The sequence below is a fragment of the Nipponia nippon genome, unplaced genomic scaffold, assembly GCF_047370975.1.
Source record: "Nipponia nippon isolate SJK-2023a ecotype South Korea unplaced genomic scaffold, ASM4737097v1 scaffold_37, whole genome shotgun sequence".
NCBI lineage: Eukaryota > Metazoa > Chordata > Aves > Pelecaniformes > Threskiornithidae > Nipponia > Nipponia nippon.
The window spans coordinates 426749-445848 of NW_028262355.1; the positions used below are offsets into that span (position 1 = coordinate 426749).

Consider the following 19100-nt stretch of genomic DNA (forward strand, 5'->3'; position numbering starts at 1 on the left):
GGTGAGGCACTGGCACAGGTTGCCCACAGAGGTGGCAGATGCCCCATCCCTGGAAACCTTCAAGGCCAGGTTGGACGGGGCTCTGAGCAACCTGATCTGGTTGAAGATGTCCCTGCCCGTGGCAGGGGGGATGGACTGGATGGGCTTTAAAGGTCCCTTCCATCCCAAACCATTCTACAATCCCTGCTGCTGGTTGATGCTCGCAAACACAAGAGCATGGAGTTTATCTTGCAGCTGCACTGAAGTCGCTCTGAAATGCAGGTTCCCAAGCATCGCAGCAAGCTCTGGAAGACCACGAGTTGCTTTTCAAAGGCAGCGTGTCAAGCCAGCAACCAATGGAAAACAAGATTCCTCGCACGTGAAGTCACCTGGGTGGGAGGGAAGGAGGGACGGCCACCAGCCCCAGCCTCCACGGGCTGCTCCAAGTGACAACCATGAAGACAGCAAAACATTCAAGTTAATGGAAACAAGTCTTTATTAAGTAACTTTTAATATCAGAAAAATAAAACTCTTATAATTCTCTTTACAGCAAATATATAATATCAGTGCTTTGGCCATCATAAGTTAAAGGCCCTTTATCATAAAATATATGGTTTTTAAACTTTACTCAAATTGAATTTATAATCCCTATGACCTCCCTACATATACATAACAAAAAGTGTAGTAAAATTAGCAAATACTAAACTATATTGATAGTTTATCATTCTTAGTTTGTGGTTTATAGAAATGGTACACGCACCTAATGTCTGTCGATTCCTTGGCTTATTAGTTGCGGTGTACGATGCAATAAAATACAAAATACATGCTTGGTGAACGTTTGTTCGTATCTACAAGCCTGCAGCTAGAGATTAGGTTTCAATACTGACATGTAACTATTCTACAAGCAATTATAGCATTAAAGTTATGCAGTACATAATATGCCGTCAAGGCAACTCTTATACTGAAAATCATAAAATAAAAACCGTTATTTGTAAACTTTTATACGAAATGTAACTCTTCAAGTGGAAATAAAAAATAAAATTTTCTGTATATTTACTAGTTCAATACACATAGAATTTCTTTTTGTTATACTGAGAAAAAAGCTTTGTCTTGTCTTGGGAAAATAATGCTTCAAAAAAAATAGAAAAATCCACCAGAACTCCACTTTGTGTCTTTTTTTTGTTTTTGTTGTTTTCATATATGCCAGCACAGATTTGGGAACGTACTGAGGATGAAAAAGCTAGAAACATCCACAGGTTGAAATGTAAGAAGCACATTCAAAAGACTTTTTCGTTTTTTCTCCTTATGATTGGAAAGACAGTTTTGAAATGAAGTAAACTGATTGCAGGGCCACTGTCACAGCTGCTGTCATGAATAATACAAGGGCACGTACGCAACTCCCCCTTTTTCCTTTTCCTTACTAAAAATAAAATATATATTTATATATGTGCAAGACAAATATGGATCGAACATAAAAATGCTTCACATTTTGAACTATATACTCTCTAAAAATGTAATTTAAGAACAGCTTGATCGGACTAATGAACGGAATGTCAGCATCCTCACTATTAGTCGAAGTATGTGCATCCCAAAGCCCTCACTGAAATGGGATGAAGCCAGCCAGACTTTTCCACATTACATTAAGAAAAGCAGTGGGTAGGAATTCGCAAATCGAGATGTTCCTGATCCTCTGAACATACCGCCCCGAACACGGCGGGCGAAATGGAGGTGCGTCAGGCAGCTTCTCCCCACACCCCCCCCCCCTTAATTTATTACCTGAACCTGCCAATAACGTCACCCATTTCAATAAATCAAACTATGCTTTAAAAAAAAAAAAAAAGATAGTTGCAATGCTGAAGAATTAGGCATAAGTTGTCGCACGAAGCAAAAATAATTTCCCCAAACCTGTTTTCCAAAACTGGCAGTGTAAAGAAGGCAGCATTGGAAGTGTTGTTTGATATATTGATAATGCCACAAACCCTCCACGGCAGACGAGTACTTCTGCGTTTAGGCGACGAGGTTCACTGCTGCCAGCACACAGGAGTCAAACGCTTACCCGAGATCCTTTAGAAAGCCTGTAAAATTTGTTGGTTGTTTTTTTTTTTTTTTTTCAGTTGTGTAATTGATGAAAACTTCCCCTCGCTGTGCCGTAACATCACAGCAGATGCATCTCTGCTAAACGTGCCATCTGCTTACACTGAACCGGACAGAGACCACCTAGGTTTAGTGTTACCGTAGCAGCCTTTTGAGAAAGTAGAAATTTATTAACAACTTCAGCCTAATCCCAAGAAAACCCAACAGTCAGAATTCATTAGGAAGTTTACTAGAGGGTACCATTACACCCATGCCTTTAAGAGTTTTAAAAAGTCCATATATAATAATATCTCTATATATTTAAGAGTGAATTTGGATTGCCTGAGTAACAGCTGTCTGGCAAACGGGACACGATGGCATTTCCTTTTCACAGATTTTGTTGGCACACTCCATGCAGAAGAGATTGTGGCCGCAGGGGACCAGGGCCGCAATGACTTCGCTCTCGAAGCAGATCACGCAGTCGTGCTTCCGTCTCGACTCGGGGGGCGAGCTGGACGTGGAGCCGCCGTTGGAAGAGGAATAGCTGTTGGTACCATTGGAGAAAGCGGGGATGTATATGGGAAGGCCGGCTTGGTGACCGGTGCTAGGTGGGTCGCTCCTCACTCTCCTAGCCAGCGGGTGATCCAGACCTTCGGGAAACGTGGGTGACAGACGAGGAGTAGATGGCTGGCTCCCTCGGCGCTGAGGCTTGGCATTACTAGCAGGGTCGCTACCAAAGCCAGGGAGCGGGTTTACACGTTCAAAAGGGGTCCAAATGGTTTGGGAAGGCGTTGGTAAGGAGTCGTACGCTGGAGAGTCGACCGCAAGGTCTTCCGTGCCCACCGAAGGCAGCGTTTCTCCAAACCAGAAGTTGCCTGTGCTGAACGGACTCGTTGGGCTGAAGTCAGCCAATCTATTGCTTCCAAAATAGGAATCTGTGGAGCCACTTCCCAAGGAGCTGGAGCTGTCATTTCTATAATTAGAAATCATTCTGGTGCGGCTAGGAGGGACAGGATTAGAAGCAAGCCACGCAGATCCGAGAGTGCCTCCTTCAAAGCTCACATCCGTACCGTTGTAATGGAAATCGTTCTCTTCGTTCAGCTCGATGTAGTTCCCGGTACGCATGGCTATATGCATCTCGATCTCCTCGCGCGCACGGTCGACGTTTTCGGGCATTCCCGTGACTTCGAAGACGGGCTCCTTGTCTCTGCTGGGAGTGACTATGTAGGTATGGGTCTGCTGCTGAATTCTTTTGATTGTAGCTCCTTTCGGTCCAACCACTAGCCCAACTACACGGTAAGGCACCCTGACTTGGACTGTCGTCTGACCTGGCAGGTTGGGAGTACATGGCAAGCCTCCCAGGGCAGGACCGTTCTTGTTGCGTGACGCTCTGATCATGGAGAAGTGTTCAGCAGCTGAGAGAATTTCCCTTTTGGCCATGGCTACGTCCTCTTTTCGTCCGGTGACAACAAAGATGGGTTCTTCTCCACGAACAGGGGTCTTAATGTAAGTATTTGTCTTGGCCCTTAGTGCTTTTATTTTGCAACCTGTTAAAGGAAACACATGCAAGTTTAGCAAGACGCCTAAGTTTAAAAAGCCACAAGAAAGCCATCTATTTTAAGCTGTTTGAGAGTTTCAAGAAACCGTAGGGTGAAACCAGAAGCAGCTGTTTTTATCTCTGCAAGCCACACTAGAGAAAGCGGTAACAACTTCTACCTATTATTGCCAAACAGACCTCCGACACTTACAGCCACAAACTATTTTAGCAACGTTTTGTGGGCCGCTTTAGCCCATCCCCTCCTCAATTGCTACTAGACTGTGAATAAACGCAAATGGCTTTTTCCTCTCTGCCAGCCACATTCATGATTATCCCATAAATACTGGTGGGCTTATATTTTTCCCATTGATTGGGTATCCTTCAGTTATTTCTAAGATCCCGCAAAAGGAGTCAAGGCTCACACTTAGGTCTGCTGATACATGAGCCTTTCACTGACAAGCATGACCTAAAGCAAATTAAACATTTACAAGTGAGAGAAGGGTCTCTATCACAACCTGTGTAGGATACAGATAAAATTATCTATTTACTGAGAACTCTTCATTTGTCTCCCGTTATCAATAAGTGTTATTTAAACCTTACTCTTCCCTGTGGGATGAAGGAGCCACTCCTTGAACTGTCAAGTAGGAGTTCAAGCAGTTTGTTGCACGCAAATAAGCCTCACTATGTAACATTATGTGCCTACGTGGAATTTCTCTCGTTCACTGGGTAAATACAGTCGGAAAGAGAAGCAAAAAAGTTAACAGAACATTTGTCTTTCATTTTTTGGGGACCGAACTGTGAAGTTTGCTAGGACACAGTGGCGGCAGGCTCCTTCCTAAGATGCTTAAGGCGTTTTGGCACAGTGCATACAGAAGCACCTTTTATCCACCACAGGACCAGAAAAGCAGGCAGTGCAAAATTAAGAGACACAAACAGGTCCACGACACACAAGACAGTCTACTGCCTTCAGTCTTAACTGAATTTAGCCTATATTAAAACAAATTCAAAAGCACGTCACACTAAATGTCATTTTATAGTGAACCTCATCTTGAAACAACTATAAGCAACATTTGCAGATCAAGTGTTTTAAGCCTCATTTCAGTCACAGAGCGAAATTTATTCCGATTTTCCTCGTTTACTTTAAGTATCTCATAACTGCCTGGGTATACAAAATAGTCTCTCGAAACAGTGTTTTGTCAGTCCCTCGCACCTGAGGTACCACTAGCGATAACAATTTCACAGTGAGAAAGCCACTCAAAGATGCACTTTATTCAGAACTATCTACTAATAAAAAAAAAACCCCAGCAAATATGCAGATGCTGGTCGGAATAGAGGGAAGGAAGAGCTGCTTCTTGCAGGGCCCCTGCACACAGCAAGGACAAAGGCTGAACACAACAGCCCTTTGTTTCCAGGGCACAGCTGGAGAGGAAGTTCATTATCTTCAACAGCTCGTCTGGAGGGCTCTCGGAGGCCCTACCTCCACCAGAACGCGTACGGAGGAGCGCGGGAGGGCTCCCGCAAGGGAAGGAGCGAGGCTGAGGCGGATCTGTGCAGAGAAGGGGATGCTGAACAAGTAGTTCAGCAAGAAGAGCCAGTACCTGAAGGAGAGAACAAACCCATAAGCCTCAACCTCCCACTACAGCTCAGCGAGAAGGGCACCAGTGCTCTACTAGATAAAAAAAGGGAAAACACAGGCATGAGATGCCTCCTGGAAGTAGCAAAGCACGAGTCCTTTGAAGCCATGCCATTTTCCTGCTCCTAACACAGCAGCACCTCACTTGGGCAATTTGCCTTTACTCCCTCCAGCTCTTTGTTTGCATTTCTCCCTGTAAGTAAATCTGCTCGCCTGCTCCGCTTCCCGTGCCTTCAGTTACTCAGAAAAGACCGTGGGCCCAAACCTTAAACCCACAAGGATCCCCCAAAATAGGGCCGCTGAAGTTTTCATGCCCTCTTTACTGGAACACCTAAAACCCAAGTTAGCCTCTCGATGCCTATCAATTATTCTCCAATTTACACAGATTACTCTCATTTACTCCATTCCACCCGAGTATCTATTCTGATTTCCTAGAAATTACACTGGTGGCATTTAAAAGAGAATGCTAGGAGCATCTAGCTTAAGATTTATATACATAAAAATATATGATTCATTATTATATACCATAATTCAGAGCCTCCTTAATTCTAGTTCCCAAAGTGCCTTGCCAATTCTTGCAGTTTACATTTTAGACAAGATTTTCCCGATGTTTTAGAAACTCAAATCAAGTTAGAAGTCTGCACCTTCAGCTCCATGCCCCATTTCAGCTGCGAACTCCCAGAGATTGCTTTGTCAGAGCCACATTTCCAAACCTCTCCGGTGCGAAGAAAAGCCTTCTCACCTTTCTTCCTCGGGCTGCAGAATGGCACAGACCACGATGGGCAGGGCTTTTCTTTTAAGGTACGAGTCACATACCTGGACAGCAGAGGCCTCAACTCTCCGCAGCAATAGAACAAGACTTTTAAACACTGGAAAACTGGCTTCACTGGAAAGCTGACCCCACAGACTCTCAAACTTTATCTGAAAAGTTAGAACTGAAGAAAATCACCACATACGAAAGCAGATTTCTGAATGAGTCAGGCAATACCCGCTGGGTTTTGTCTGCAAGGAGTGCTGGAAAACCCTACAACAGAGTCATATCAAAACACAAGGTCAGTAGCCCATTATATGACTTCAGCAGGATGATCTTTCTATTTGCTTTTCCTCAGCTGCTCTGGTTTCCCACCCTCCTCCGTTAGTCACCACCGAGGCGATGATACGAAGCACGGCTGATCCCATCCCCTCTCCGACAATTCACAGCGTCCAGAGGCGCTGCGGCCACGATGACACGAGGTCGGCCAGCCATGAAGTCATGCGGCCAAGGGATGAATCAAGAAGTTTCCCAATCTCCTGAGCTTAGACATAAAAAGACAAAGGAAAAAAAAAAAACAAACCACACCGCCCTGCACTTTTGCAATACATCATCAGGTCATCGTATCCAAGATTTTGAAGTACAGAGATAAAAAAGCCTGAAGAATCATAGAACCGTTAAGGTTGGAAAAGACCTCCGAGACCATCGAGTCCAACCGTTACCCTCACTGCCAGGTCCACCTCTACCCCACGTCCCTAAGCACCGCATCCACGCGTTTTTTGAACACTTCCAGGGACTGCGATTGCACCACTTCCCCTCTAGAAGAGGGGACTTCTAGACTGGAAATTCAATTTAATCAAACCTTTCAAAGTTATTTTAGTTTTAGTATGATAATGAAAGTCGAATAGAAGTTACCGTACTTCAGCAGTAGAAGCAGTGCTAAGCAGCACGCTCAGCCATAAGCACATACTGACACAGTTAAAGCAAAACCCTTTTGTTTTGCTTTCGTTTAGGCAAAGACTTAGTACGTGCCTGCCCAGGCACCTGACGAGGAGCCGAGCCCGGACTGAGCCCTGCAGGCAGCGTTCATCCCGCGCCGGCTGATTTGCATCGTTCTTCTCAAGCCTCCTCCCCGTTTTTTCCCTTAAGAGGATTATTTGACCGAACATTTTTAAACATACTCCGAACGTTATACTCCCCAGGAAACTGAAGGGTAGCTCTGAAAGAATTGTTTACCTCATACACTACCCATTTTAAATGATCAAATACTTCCTTATTAAAAAAAAGATGATAGGAAGACAGATTATTTTTTTTTCCCCTCCTTAAAGTAAGAGGGTTAAGCATAGCTGCCACAGCATCCGCAGTCCTCGCCCATCACACAGCGACGGCCAGCTCAGCCTTCGCTCCCGACTTTCACCTTTCATCATCGCTGACAGGATGAGATATGTCAAACCCAGTCTCAGGCCATTCACTTTGCAAGGGAAACTGGCCGGCAGAGCCAAGCGACCGCAGCGGGAACCCCGTGCACGCCTGCCTCGCGCCACGCCAGCCGACCTGCCGCCGTGAGCCAAGGACCGCCCGAAAAAACCATCCCACAGACAGCTCCTCTGCACAGCCATGGCGGTAGCCCAGGAGAAATGGAGCCTTCCCTCTTTCTCTTGCTGAATTCACCTCAATGCCACACACTGGGAATGGGAGAAGGCTTGATTTACAGATGAGGATCCCTTCGTTGCGTGGTCTCTTCCAAACAGCTACACCAGGGGAAGGGAGTCCTTCACGCTTCCGAGCACCAACGTTAGCAAAACACGGGCTGTCCAAGCAGGGACACGCACCTTGTACCCACGTTCCTCCTGCAGCTCTTCCCAAGAGCTCTGAAACTGAGGTTCAGGCACGGGAACCCAAACCTTCTTGCCATTGCATCTGTTCAACCTTGCCTCCCTAATTGCTTTGGGGAAAAAAAAAACTGAAAAAAAGAATAGTTTATCTAAATAGAAGCCTGGAAGTCACGGTGGGCAAAAATTCAGTGAAGAGCCCCTGTGAACCATAATCCAATGATTGCTCTCCTTCCCTGCTCCTGACGGGCACCTAGCTAAGAGGGTCCAACCTGAGAACCTCCTGCAGCTCTTTAGACACACAAATCCTGCGGGAAGACACTGGTACGGCCTGGGCCGTACCTGCAGCAAGCAGGGTGAAGTTGCATTAGCACCAACTCATCTCTTACGCAGGAGGCAGGGCTGATGAGCAGCCCTGACCAAACCTGGCATCCTCCAACTCGGCCTCAGAGCAACCGCGGGCAAAGCGGAGATCTCACAGCTTGGCCTCCGCAGCTTGTAGCACTAAAGAGAAAGCCATAGTTCACAGGAATATATTTTTCAGTAGCTTTGCCGTTATCTGATGAAAGGCAATACTGTATTACAGCCTCCACTCTGAATACAGCCTTTAGCACTCCGACCACTGATTTTTTAATATGCTGACACCAAGTAAGGAGGTGGTGACAGAATAACTGGTGACATCAACCTGGAACCACGAGCTGTTAGCAGAGCCATGGCTAATTCCTTGCCTAGAAAGTAAGGGCAGGGTCTGGGAAGTCCCTGCAGACCCGCAGGGGATGGCACAGCATCGCTTGGCGAGCCAAGGCGAGAGGGGACTGCACAGGGATTTGTTTTCTACGAACCTGCAACCCTTGTGTAGGGACACAGCTTTAAATGTAGAGTCTGTTAAGCTGGCACAGCCCTTATTTCATTGCTAGGTTGTCACAAGCTTTTAACTGGAAAGTGAGAACTCCTGCAGCTAAGGTAACGGAGGATTTGCAGAGACTCAGGCACTGGATGTACCGTAAGGCCAACGGCGGCTGGGTCTGCAGAGCACAACACCGCCCACCTGATTAACAAACAAAGAAAAATTAAATCTACTTCATTAAGAACGACTGCTCTACATATTTTTCAGAAGAGCTGTTCATTCCCACTGGTGGTAAAAGCTGCATTCTTCTGCTTAAACTTAAGAGTGCTTCCTCTCAGTTACGACATGGCTAAAAATATCTATCCAGTTTGTGATTATACAGTAGAAAACTGATACACGCCTCATTTATTAAGCAGAGATGAAGCTGCATTGGGACAGAAAGTGAAATCCTATTCAAATTGTTTAATGGTTAAACCGCCTTAAGGAGGCTGGCTACACAGGAAAATTAAGAGCAGAACATTTTTGGCACCTCACTGGGTTATTAAATATGAAATACTATGTGTTGTCTGGTCAGTTGATAGACTGACTCTGGTTACTATCGCCTTTCACCTAAGATCAATTAATTCATCTCACACCTTGTTTTAATTCATGGACTGGAAAATTTCAACTCCTGACAATTTTTTTTTTTTTCCCCAACCGGCTGTTGAATATAGTTAGTTGATTCAAAGAAGAAGAAAGTAATTTTGCTGCACTTGCAAAAGATGCTGATCTCCACAAAACCCTAGATCTAGGCAGCTATTTATCACCCCTCCAGCATTTTGATTTTAGGAATACTTAAAAATATTGCTTTTAAATTTTATTCTTCAACAATTTTAAGAGACAGCCTAAACTTGGATAATAATTATCAAATAGCATTTTTTTGAAAGCAAGTTTGCATTTATTGTTAGTCAGCCTTCTCTACAGCCAGAGGTAAGCTGCAAGACACCTTACCGCAGAGCACAGCATCCATCCTGAGGACAGGACTAGACCCACCACCAACGGCTTTAATGACTCACTCTATAGTACAAAAAATAGTCTGATCACTATTTGGGTTAATTAGCCGGTCAGATTAGGGCTCCCATGTGACAACTAGACGTGATACATGCCAAAGAGCTAACAAATATGAATACACCAAGAGACAGGCGCAGCTTGCAGCTGGGGTTTGCTCCAGCTCACGGGGCAGGCCGCTAGCAGGTTTGGAAACAGAAGATGACAGTCCCCAAAGAAGAGGGCAGGTTAACTGCTTAAATGGGGGCACAGATACAGGCCGATTTTAAGAAAATCGGCTTTGTTCGTTGTCTAACTAACCAAAACAGTCTCCTCCCTGGTGGTACCCGAGGTGTGGTTCCTCCGGGATGGCCACATGAAACGCACAAGTAGAGTTGTGAGATTAATGTCCCTGGGCAAAGGCTTTTCCCGCAGGCTACCCAAGCGCTAGTATGTGCTCCTGCCCTTCATATTTTTAGATGAAATTTTCTATTTATCACAGTAGGGATGCTTCATAATGAGAACCCACCAAGCAGAGCTTCTTCTCAAATTTACGATCCAAACCACGATACGGATACCATTACAACCCAAAACTTGGGAACAAAGTTCTGGCTCTCTGCTCTGGAGTGCGGCTGTATTAATGGTTTCAGACGACGACTGTACCTCAGAAGTGCTGTACGCTGGTAATAACCATCTTTCACTTCTAACTATAACGACACTGCAATAAGCAATGCTACAAGTAGGTACATTAGTGACTAGCGTAGAGGAGAAAGAAAAACCTCAACTGACAGCCACTCTGATAGTTATTCCAAGAGAAGGAAAGATGACATACAGGTCTTTCAAGAAAAATAAAAATTAGAGCATTTTATACCAAAGACATTTTTCCCTGCCTCCTGACCCCATCATTAACTTGCCACTGCAATCAAAGGCTTTTAGTTACGCTGCAGTTACCAAACCCCTGTGCCTGCCTGTGGAACATTTCAATATGACTCACGCTATATATAGCGACCGAGACTGCTCCCATTATAATTCCATCGCGCTTACCCGTTTCTGAGGAGCAACTGACCACTTATTTCACTTTGTATTTTTCACACATACAAACGCCAAGATGATACGTGACTTTCCTACTTGTCAGCATTCAGCTAGAACTGCAGTAAGGTTTCTAGACAAGATATTTTCCCCGACAAGCACTTCAAGCTGGAGCGCACCAGATGCTGGAGCCGCGCGGGCTCGGGCTTGTCGAGGTACTAAGGAGGAGGACAACCTGGAGGTCTCAAGGACCTTAACCAAAAGCCAAGGAAATCATGGTCAACCACTCAGCTATGCCAGACCACCAGGGCCCTACTGCTGCCAAGCTAATGGATGGGAAAAGAGGGGAGCTTTAAGAGTCTCTGATGATGCTGGAGAAAGCTTCCCAAGGGAAGGCTGCGCACAAGCTCTCAGGGATGTTTCCCTCTTCTGGAAAACAAAAGCCCTGGTTCAAGAACCATGTACAAACTCTTTAATAAAGATTTCTTAGGTATGTATCAATTGATAAATTGATTTATATATCAATCCAGTACAGAATGAAGTAGTCACACTGTTTCCTTACGTATCTCAGGCTGGGACAATCTATCAAATCGGCAATCTCACAGGCAGAGGAATACTGCAATTCCCAAGACAGATGGCAACTCAGTAAACAAGTTACACGCAGCAGAAGAGCCAGAGGGCAGCAACTTGTATTATTAACTACTTCCACTTCTGCAGCACCAGGACTAAGGTAGCAGCTGCTGAGCAAAATTAGAAAGATACAGTAGTAGCAAAGCAATAGTTATAAGAGAGGGACTACGTCCAGCAAATAAAATAGCTCCAGGAAGAAAGTTGTTTTCATTAAGAACATTAATTTCGTGAATGAAACAGATCAGTGTGAGCAACAGTGTGGGGAAACCTGACCTGCATGAGGAGGATATTAAAAGGGACCACCACTCAACAGGTCACGCAGCATGCCAAGATGGCCCAAAAAAGGAAGGTTGCAAAAAAACCCCATGCAAATCTTCACCTACACCAAATCCCCAATTCAAAAATGCTGCTAGGCCTGTGTTTTTATACACAAAATTCCACAGTATATTGTCAAATGTAAAATGAACTACAAGGTAAACAGTAAGAGATACTGTGTCTTTGTTCAAAGGAGCAGCAGAGAACTTGGTGCAGACTGCAGAATTACTGACTCACACCAGTGAAGGAAACAGAGATCTCGGACGCTGGCAAGATCTCATGAACTTAAAGGAATACCTGAAAGAGAGAGAAAAGGAAGACATTCTTAAAGAGTAAGTGAAATGGGAAATAAATGCTTGGTGTAGAGCTTTTTGGCCTTTTCTTTTGATTAAATAAAAATGTTCTAGTGCTCAGCAGCCTTTTTTTTTTTCGTTACAGCAAGTTTGCAACCCTATCCCTGTTCAATTTTTTGCCTGCGATGGGGAATTGGCCCTGTGTGGTGGAGGTATTGCATCAAAAACAAATTTAAGATCTTTGAGATATCCAACACTTTGTTTAGAACAAAGTTTCTCTTCCAGAAATTCAGACCACAGTGTACTAGAAGAGAGAGTAACGGGGGCTAAGACAGGGAAACACACAACATCTGCTGACTTTACTAACAGCTGAAAAAAAATTCATCACCATTTTCTCATGCCACAGACAGGTTAATCCAGTGCAGTTCGGAAGCACATTAATCAGGATTTCTTTTGTATGTGTATGTTATGAACTTAAAAAAAAAAATACTCCTTTAGAACACAGCAATTTTACAAGAAAAACAAAAGGACCAGTGGATTAGAAATGAGCATCTTATGTCGCAAGATTATTATTTTAATTTCAGCCTCATCCAAAAATCTTACTTATGGAGGTATTCACTCTTGGTATTCACACGTTCAAATCTACAGAATTTCTGGCAGACTACACAAAGAGAAAAATCTCTCGAGTGTGCGCTGTGTTTGGTGTGCTTCCCACCCAACAAGCCAGACAAGAGCAGCATTTACGACTGAGGATTTACGATCCCAGCTGGAGAACCTGCACCCTTCTGACACACTTCACAACTTGAGTTGGATCCTTGCATAGCACAAATGACAAATAGCAGAACTGAAATGATGTTTGTTACGCAGTACCGGAGCAATAGGACACTGAAACTTCAGCAGCGATTTCAGACTGTGCCAGACCACGGTATGCTCACGTGTTTCAGTTCCTGGAGTTCCAGGCTCTAAAAATGAGGAGACTTCAGCTTCTCTAGAAAAATAGCCTTTATATTAGATTTCAACAAATAGCTCAAGTTTTCCTTCTGGCTTTAGAACAAACCATTTAATATAGCATTTAATAACCTGCTTGCTATAGAAGATGCAAAAAAAAATCCCCTGAAGTCTAACTGCCTTGTCAGCTTTCACTTAAAATAAGTGAGCCGAACCTGTGGTCTTTGTTGCCTGTGACAATCAAATGACACAGAGGTATGTCAAGACTTAGTCATGCAAATTAAACTTATTCCTGAGAGGGGAACTCTTAAGCATCCAGTTTTAAAAAAAAACAATACACGATTCAGACTCTGCTCATGCTGCCTACTTCTTACAGGTCAGCAATTAATAACCAGTCAAGGCCACGTAAGTATTGTCAGTAATTCAGTAACATTATTATCGCAACACATCGAGACATAGAACGAGGCACATAGTTCTTTTTGAAAGGACTATCGTTATCCTACCGTAGGACATCTACATACTGTCCTCGGCTAACACAAGTATTTGCTCCAGGATTGTTTTAGCACTGTTTCCACTCTCTGAGAGCAATAGCTATTGTTTTTATTTGGCTGTTCAGCTATGCTAGATAGTTATCAGCTACCAACTTATCAGAATTATTTTTTTGTTTCATGTTACAGGACTATTTTAAGCAAAGTAATACTTTGCTCAAGAGCCCACATTCAAAAGCAAAGAGCAAAAAGGAGTCCAAGATCATTAAATATGCATAAAAATGTTATTTTAGTTGCAAGGCCGTCTCATGCAAAGCAGATTTGTCATTATCGATTTAATCAGTGAAATAGGATGATATCATTCCTCCTCCTCTTACTCATCTGGGGTTTGGAGACTGCCCTGCCCGTTTCAAGTTCTGCAGCCATCATCCGAACTATTCTTACTGAAGGAAGAGAAGCATCGGGCTCTAGAGTTAAGCAGCATCAACTTGAGTGATGTCTTAGGGAGAAAAAACACTATTGTCAGCTTTATCGAGGATATAAACACTTGGAAAAAATCACGTTACTTGGATAGTCACAACACTGGAATGCATTAGCAAATATATTCCAGCAATCATTATCCGAAGACAGTTCATACACCCAGGGATGCAGTATCTCTCTACAGGACAGACTTTTGCCCCTTCCAGCATCTTTCAGGTTTTCTCTTCATGTCTTCAGACACCACCCCTCTTCTTGCATTATTCAAAAGAGCTTTCAGTGTTTAAACATGTCTTTTTTTTTTTTTTTAGTGTAAGGAAAGTAGCGGGGGGGCACTGAAGACTCCAGTTCAACTTGTCAAATCCTTCTCAAGGCCCACCAGGATTGCCACAATCACCAGCGCCATCTTTGTGTACGAGAAACAAGTTTTCAGGTGAGCCGCAGCAGACTGTTGCAAGTCCTTCACATGACTTAGAGATTAAAACTTTCCAAGTTGGATCTCCAGAAGTGTTTTTTGTTTGGTTTTTTTTTTTTTTTTTTTTAAGTCTGGATACATGCTTATATAATTTTGGGTATACGCCCTATGCCAGCTTTTCTCAAGCAAACAAGGTCACCTCCTCAGCAATGCAGCTTTCTTGCCACCGCTTCTCAAGAGCACTTTCTCCAACTTTATTTTAGTTTTAAACCAACGCAACTTTGTGCATGCAGGATTTTTAGCTGCTGACAGCAAAGGAAGTCACTTCTCCGATCAGCGTGATGCCTGGCCAACTTACCGAAGGCTGGATTCAACAGCTAGTTCAAATTCATACAGGAAGCCTGTACAATGCCATGAATGGAATCTAGTTTTCCTGGCTCCTAGTCACATGCCTTAACAAGAATAAAAGGATACAAATATCTTTTCCTTTGTTGTTCACCTTTGAGATTCTTCCACTTCAAAGACTACAAAGAATTATGTTACACTACCCCAAGCAGTGCCTGTCAGCTTCAGTTTTGGGGGGCAAGGGGAATATGAAAAGGTGGAGAACATTTAAGATTTAAAAAAAAAAAAAAATAAAAGGCACAAAACCCCATCAGGTTTCAGAAATACTACAGGACTTTTTTTTTTTTTTGAAGAAGAAGCAACACCTCCTATTCATTAAAAGAAAAATCTTACTTAAGCCTTTCCCAGTGCCTTTTACAGCGATGTAAATGCTTCCAGCAGCAACACATTAAACTACCATCACAATTAACCCAGCAGCCTCCGCTACGGCTTCACAAGAAAACCATCAACCACAAGGTACATTTCAGGCCCTTCCCACCTTCTGTAGCTGCGACATCCCACATCTGCGCACAGCTACCAGCACAGATTCGGTAAGCGCAGCTACCCTCGTGGGAACCTGCAATACGGCGACCTAGAGCGGGGCTGTGGAAGCACCACTTCACGGCCTGAAGCGCTATATTTATTTTGGAAACTTGCACATAACTGAAAAAAAAAAAGTTAAATGCAAGAGCTGTAAGGTTTTTGCTTGTTTACAGCCCTCTTAGGAATCAGGAGTTCCTTCGGGCTGATAAACAGTGTCTGGAAATTCTCTTCCTCTGTGCAAAAAATTAAATTTGGATAAAGAATACCGTGGCATTCCGGTTATCGTTACTCTTTCAATTAGGGGGTTAGGACTTAACAATAAACATGCTTTCAGACACAGCAGTGAGGCCTCCAGCAAAGCCTAGCTCAAACTCAGCATTCCTGGTATTTCAGAGCTGATGTTTTTGGGCTGCAGACATTTCAAGTTCTTTTTATACCTCACAAAGACAGCAACAGAAAGAATATAAACTTAATCTTCATGAAAATCCATCAGACGTTACACGCCAACTGCATTGCCCTTGCATAATTAGATATTAAAGTACTACAGCACAGAGGAGTCTGGCATAAAACTTAAGCTGAATTCGTTCAAGATAACACAACCAGCTGGTTACGACGTGTGCTAGGAAGAGAATATGCAGCATCTTCCTTTTTAGAAAAGCAGAACGATCGGCAAAGGAGGCAGCTCGGGCCAGCCTCGCTCAAGGCTGGGCTGGAGTAGAGCAAAGCAGGTGGAGGAGAGCGCAAGAGTCTCTAGTCAACACCATGAACCGGCACAGCTCTGGCCCATAAAAGGAGACAGAAGGACTAGTATTTCTAAGAAATTTGACAAATATTTAGCGAAACTAATACAACTTACGTAAATCTCTAAGCATAAGTCTTCCCTGAATGCGAATTCTGAAGGACCTCCCTTAGGCAAAGCTTTCCTGCAAGTGTATTTGGTAACAATTTTTTTTAGCTCTCCCTCCCCTCCTTCCTCTTTTGTAGCCCTGATTCTTTTTATGATACCATCCCTCCCTACCGAGGCTAAATATTTTATCACAAGCCAAACAGTGTGACATCAGGTAAGAAATAAAAGCAGAAGCAGCAAATGAACTCTTCAGGAACAATGATCCTATTTTTATGCAAACTCCATTATCTTGTTTTTAAGCGACTCAAAGTACTGAACAATATCCTACAGAGAACAATCCTGATTTGGGGGAGAATAAACACGGCAGCCTAATCGGTCCTTGAAGCCCAATAGTTTGTATTTCTCTTTTAGAGGACTGTAGCAATAACAGTTTTCAGTTCTGTTTTCTATCTCTCCCCCCCCGCCCGCCATCCCCAATGACACATGAGCAAAGCCTGAAGACATTCAAACGTTATTTCTTGGAAAAGATATTTTCTGCTTGAACAGAACGGACTTGTCTGCATCAGAGGAAGCTACCTGCCAATTTCTGCAGCACAGCCTTTGGTTTTTCCTTTGACACGCCCAGCAAAAAACCCACCTTTGACTGCTAAAAGCCTAAAATAAATGTAGGAAGAGAAAACAAAAGTCTGCCTAAACACCGGTGCTCAGTGGGCATTTCTTTAGCACCACGCTGATTTAGACTGATTTTACTATTTCTTCAATACTCAAGGAAAAAAAAAAAAAGAAACAAAAGGCACATTGATATAGAGAGACCAGACAGCATAACCGCTCTTATCAGAGCCGATCAGCAAACGAGACGCACCACCCCCAAACCAATAAAGAATAACACAGAAAGGGAAGAGGAAGAGAGCGGCAACTTCATTGTCTGCATTTCCACACCTACACTCGACACCGCTCAGCGCTCCTCTCACTATATAAAAAGTGCTTTTAAAATTAGGTTCACTGCCAGAAAGCCGGCGCGAAACGTCATCTTTCTAACTCCTCCGAGCACCGCTCCCACGAGACCACATGAAAGGCCAACGACGAACATGACATCACCGATATGACCTTATCCTAACGGCGTAACAGAGAGCCGCGGAGTGTAGCAACAGCGATCAACAGGAAGCCACAACCCGAGCAGAAAGACAAGGGCTTTCACACAGCGGAGGGCTGCACGTGGCTCCTTTCTCCATCTCGCTGGCTCCTGACGTCCTGCTTTGTCTCGGCGAGCGCCGTGGAAAGCTGTAGGAACAGTGTCAGCCCATAAAGGCAAGCAAGTTAAAATCCTTCACCCCTAAGTTTTTGTAAAACACGGCCCAAAGTTCCTACGGTGAAATGCAGCTTCTCACCCAAGACCACAGGCCGAGTGTCGCTGAAGACCGAAGCCTCTGCCAACACCTACCTGTACGCAGCCAGGCTACAGACCCGAATTAACAGCTCGAATTAACAACAACCGAGGGGCTGAGCTGGCCCAGCGCTTGCTCTCGCCTTCTGAGGCAGGGCCAGCCTGGTGCCAGGGCCCGGGCCAGCACCCCGGGGAAGCCGGCCTTTGGGAGAGGAGGCAGGCCCCGGGGGGGGGCGCCCGAAGCTCCTACCGAGGCGAGGGGCTCCTCCAGCCGGCCCCGAGCGGGCAGACCCCGGGGAGAGGCCCTGCCACGACCCCGCCGGGGAAGGGCGGCAGGCCCAGGCCGGGCCGCCGCGCACCTCCGCCCGCCCCGGGGCACTGGGTGTCCCGTCCCCGTCCCCCCCCCCCCGGCCCTTCCCCGCTCCCCCACTCACCCTGCCGGCCCACGATCTCGGCCACATGCTCGGAGCTGGGCACGGGCACGCACTCGGTGGTGTTGACGCTCCTCCGCCGGAGCAGTGCCGCCTGCTCGCCGTTGAGGCCCGCCGCCGCCGCCGCCCCCCCGCCGCCGCCGCCGTAGGCGTGGGACAGCATCGCCGCCATCATGCCCTGAGGATCCTCCGCCCCGCAGAGCGCCCCCGCCGCCGCCGCCTCCTGCGCATCGAAGGCGGGCGAGAGCAGGACGGAGCCCAGCGCCGGCAGCAGCGGGAGCGGCTGGGAGGGCGAGGAGGACGAGGAGAGCAGCAGCAGCGCGGCCGGGTCCTCCTCCTCCTCCTCCTCGTCCTCCCCCGCCAGCGGCTCCTCCTCCTCCAGCTCCAGGTCTCCCTCGTCCCCCGCCGCCGCCGCCGCCTCCTCCTCCTCCTCCTCCGCCCCGCCAGGCCCCGGCTCTCCGGGGGGGTCGGGCGGCGGCTCCGCCAAGCCCGCCCGCCGCCGGGCCGCCCCTCCGCCGCCGGCGGGCAGGCCGCGATCGCGGAGGCCGAGACCGGCGAGACGCTGCTGGAGCAACAGCAGCGGCGGCGGGTGCGGGGGGGGGAGGCGCGGCGGCTCGGCGGGCTCGGCGGCGGGGGAGGCCGCGGCGGCGCTGCCGCTCGGCATGGCGGGGGAGGCGCTGCGGGCCGGGCCGGGCCGGGCCGGGCCGGACCTAGCGGCGGGGGGCCGCCATGCCGCGGCGGGCACCGAGCGTGGCGGGCGCGGCCTGGGCGCTGGGGCCGCGCTCCTCAGCGCGCCTTTTGTCCCATGGCTCCCTCGGCGGCGGCCGCGGGCGGCGGCGGCGGCGGCGGCAGCAGCAGCGGCGGGGGGGGGGGGGGGGGGGGGGCGCGCGGGCCCCCCCCGCGCTCGCCGCCGCGCCATTGGGCGGCGGAGCCGGTTCCTGGGCGGGGCCGGGGGTGGGCGGGGCCGGCGGGGAGGGCGGGCGGCAGCCGTTAGCGCGGCCTGCGGCCCCCGGCTCTGTGAGGAGAGGCGGGCTGCTGTCAGCGCGCCCGGCCTGGGGAAACGCTGGGAGGCCACCAAAAGCGAAAAAATCGGGAGCCGTTGATGGACGCCCTCCTTCCCGCGGCGTTCTGTGCTCTGCTTCCCCGCGGAGGGGAAGGCTTTTCGGTGCGTGAACTCGCGCAGTTTTTCACCTCAGCCCCTTCGCGTGTGTCTGTTCCAGTCACAGGTGAAAATTTTC

At 46.8% G+C, this 19100-nt stretch overlaps 1 protein-coding gene across 2 annotated transcripts; it reads right to left on the bottom strand.

The window, feature by feature from the left end:
• Positions 1-457: 457 nt before the first annotated feature.
• Positions 458-18781, bottom strand: MEX3C (mex-3 RNA binding family member C). Of its 2 annotated transcripts, XM_087772815.1 has the most exons (3): positions 17866-18671; positions 2395-3599; positions 458-2054 (listed from the first exon to the last, which is right to left on the bottom strand). In XM_087772815.1, exons 1-3 carry the CDS (start codon positions 18524-18526, stop codon positions 2046-2048), a joined length of 1875 nt encoding a protein of 624 aa, XP_087628941.1. In that variant the 5' UTR covers positions 18527-18671; the 3' UTR covers positions 458-2045. The 2 variants fall into 2 exon arrangements, with proteins under 2 accessions (XP_087628941.1, XP_087628940.1); XM_087772814.1 differs by having other exon boundaries at positions 458-3599; positions 17866-18781.
• Between the last annotated feature and the right edge of the window lie 319 nt (positions 18782-19100).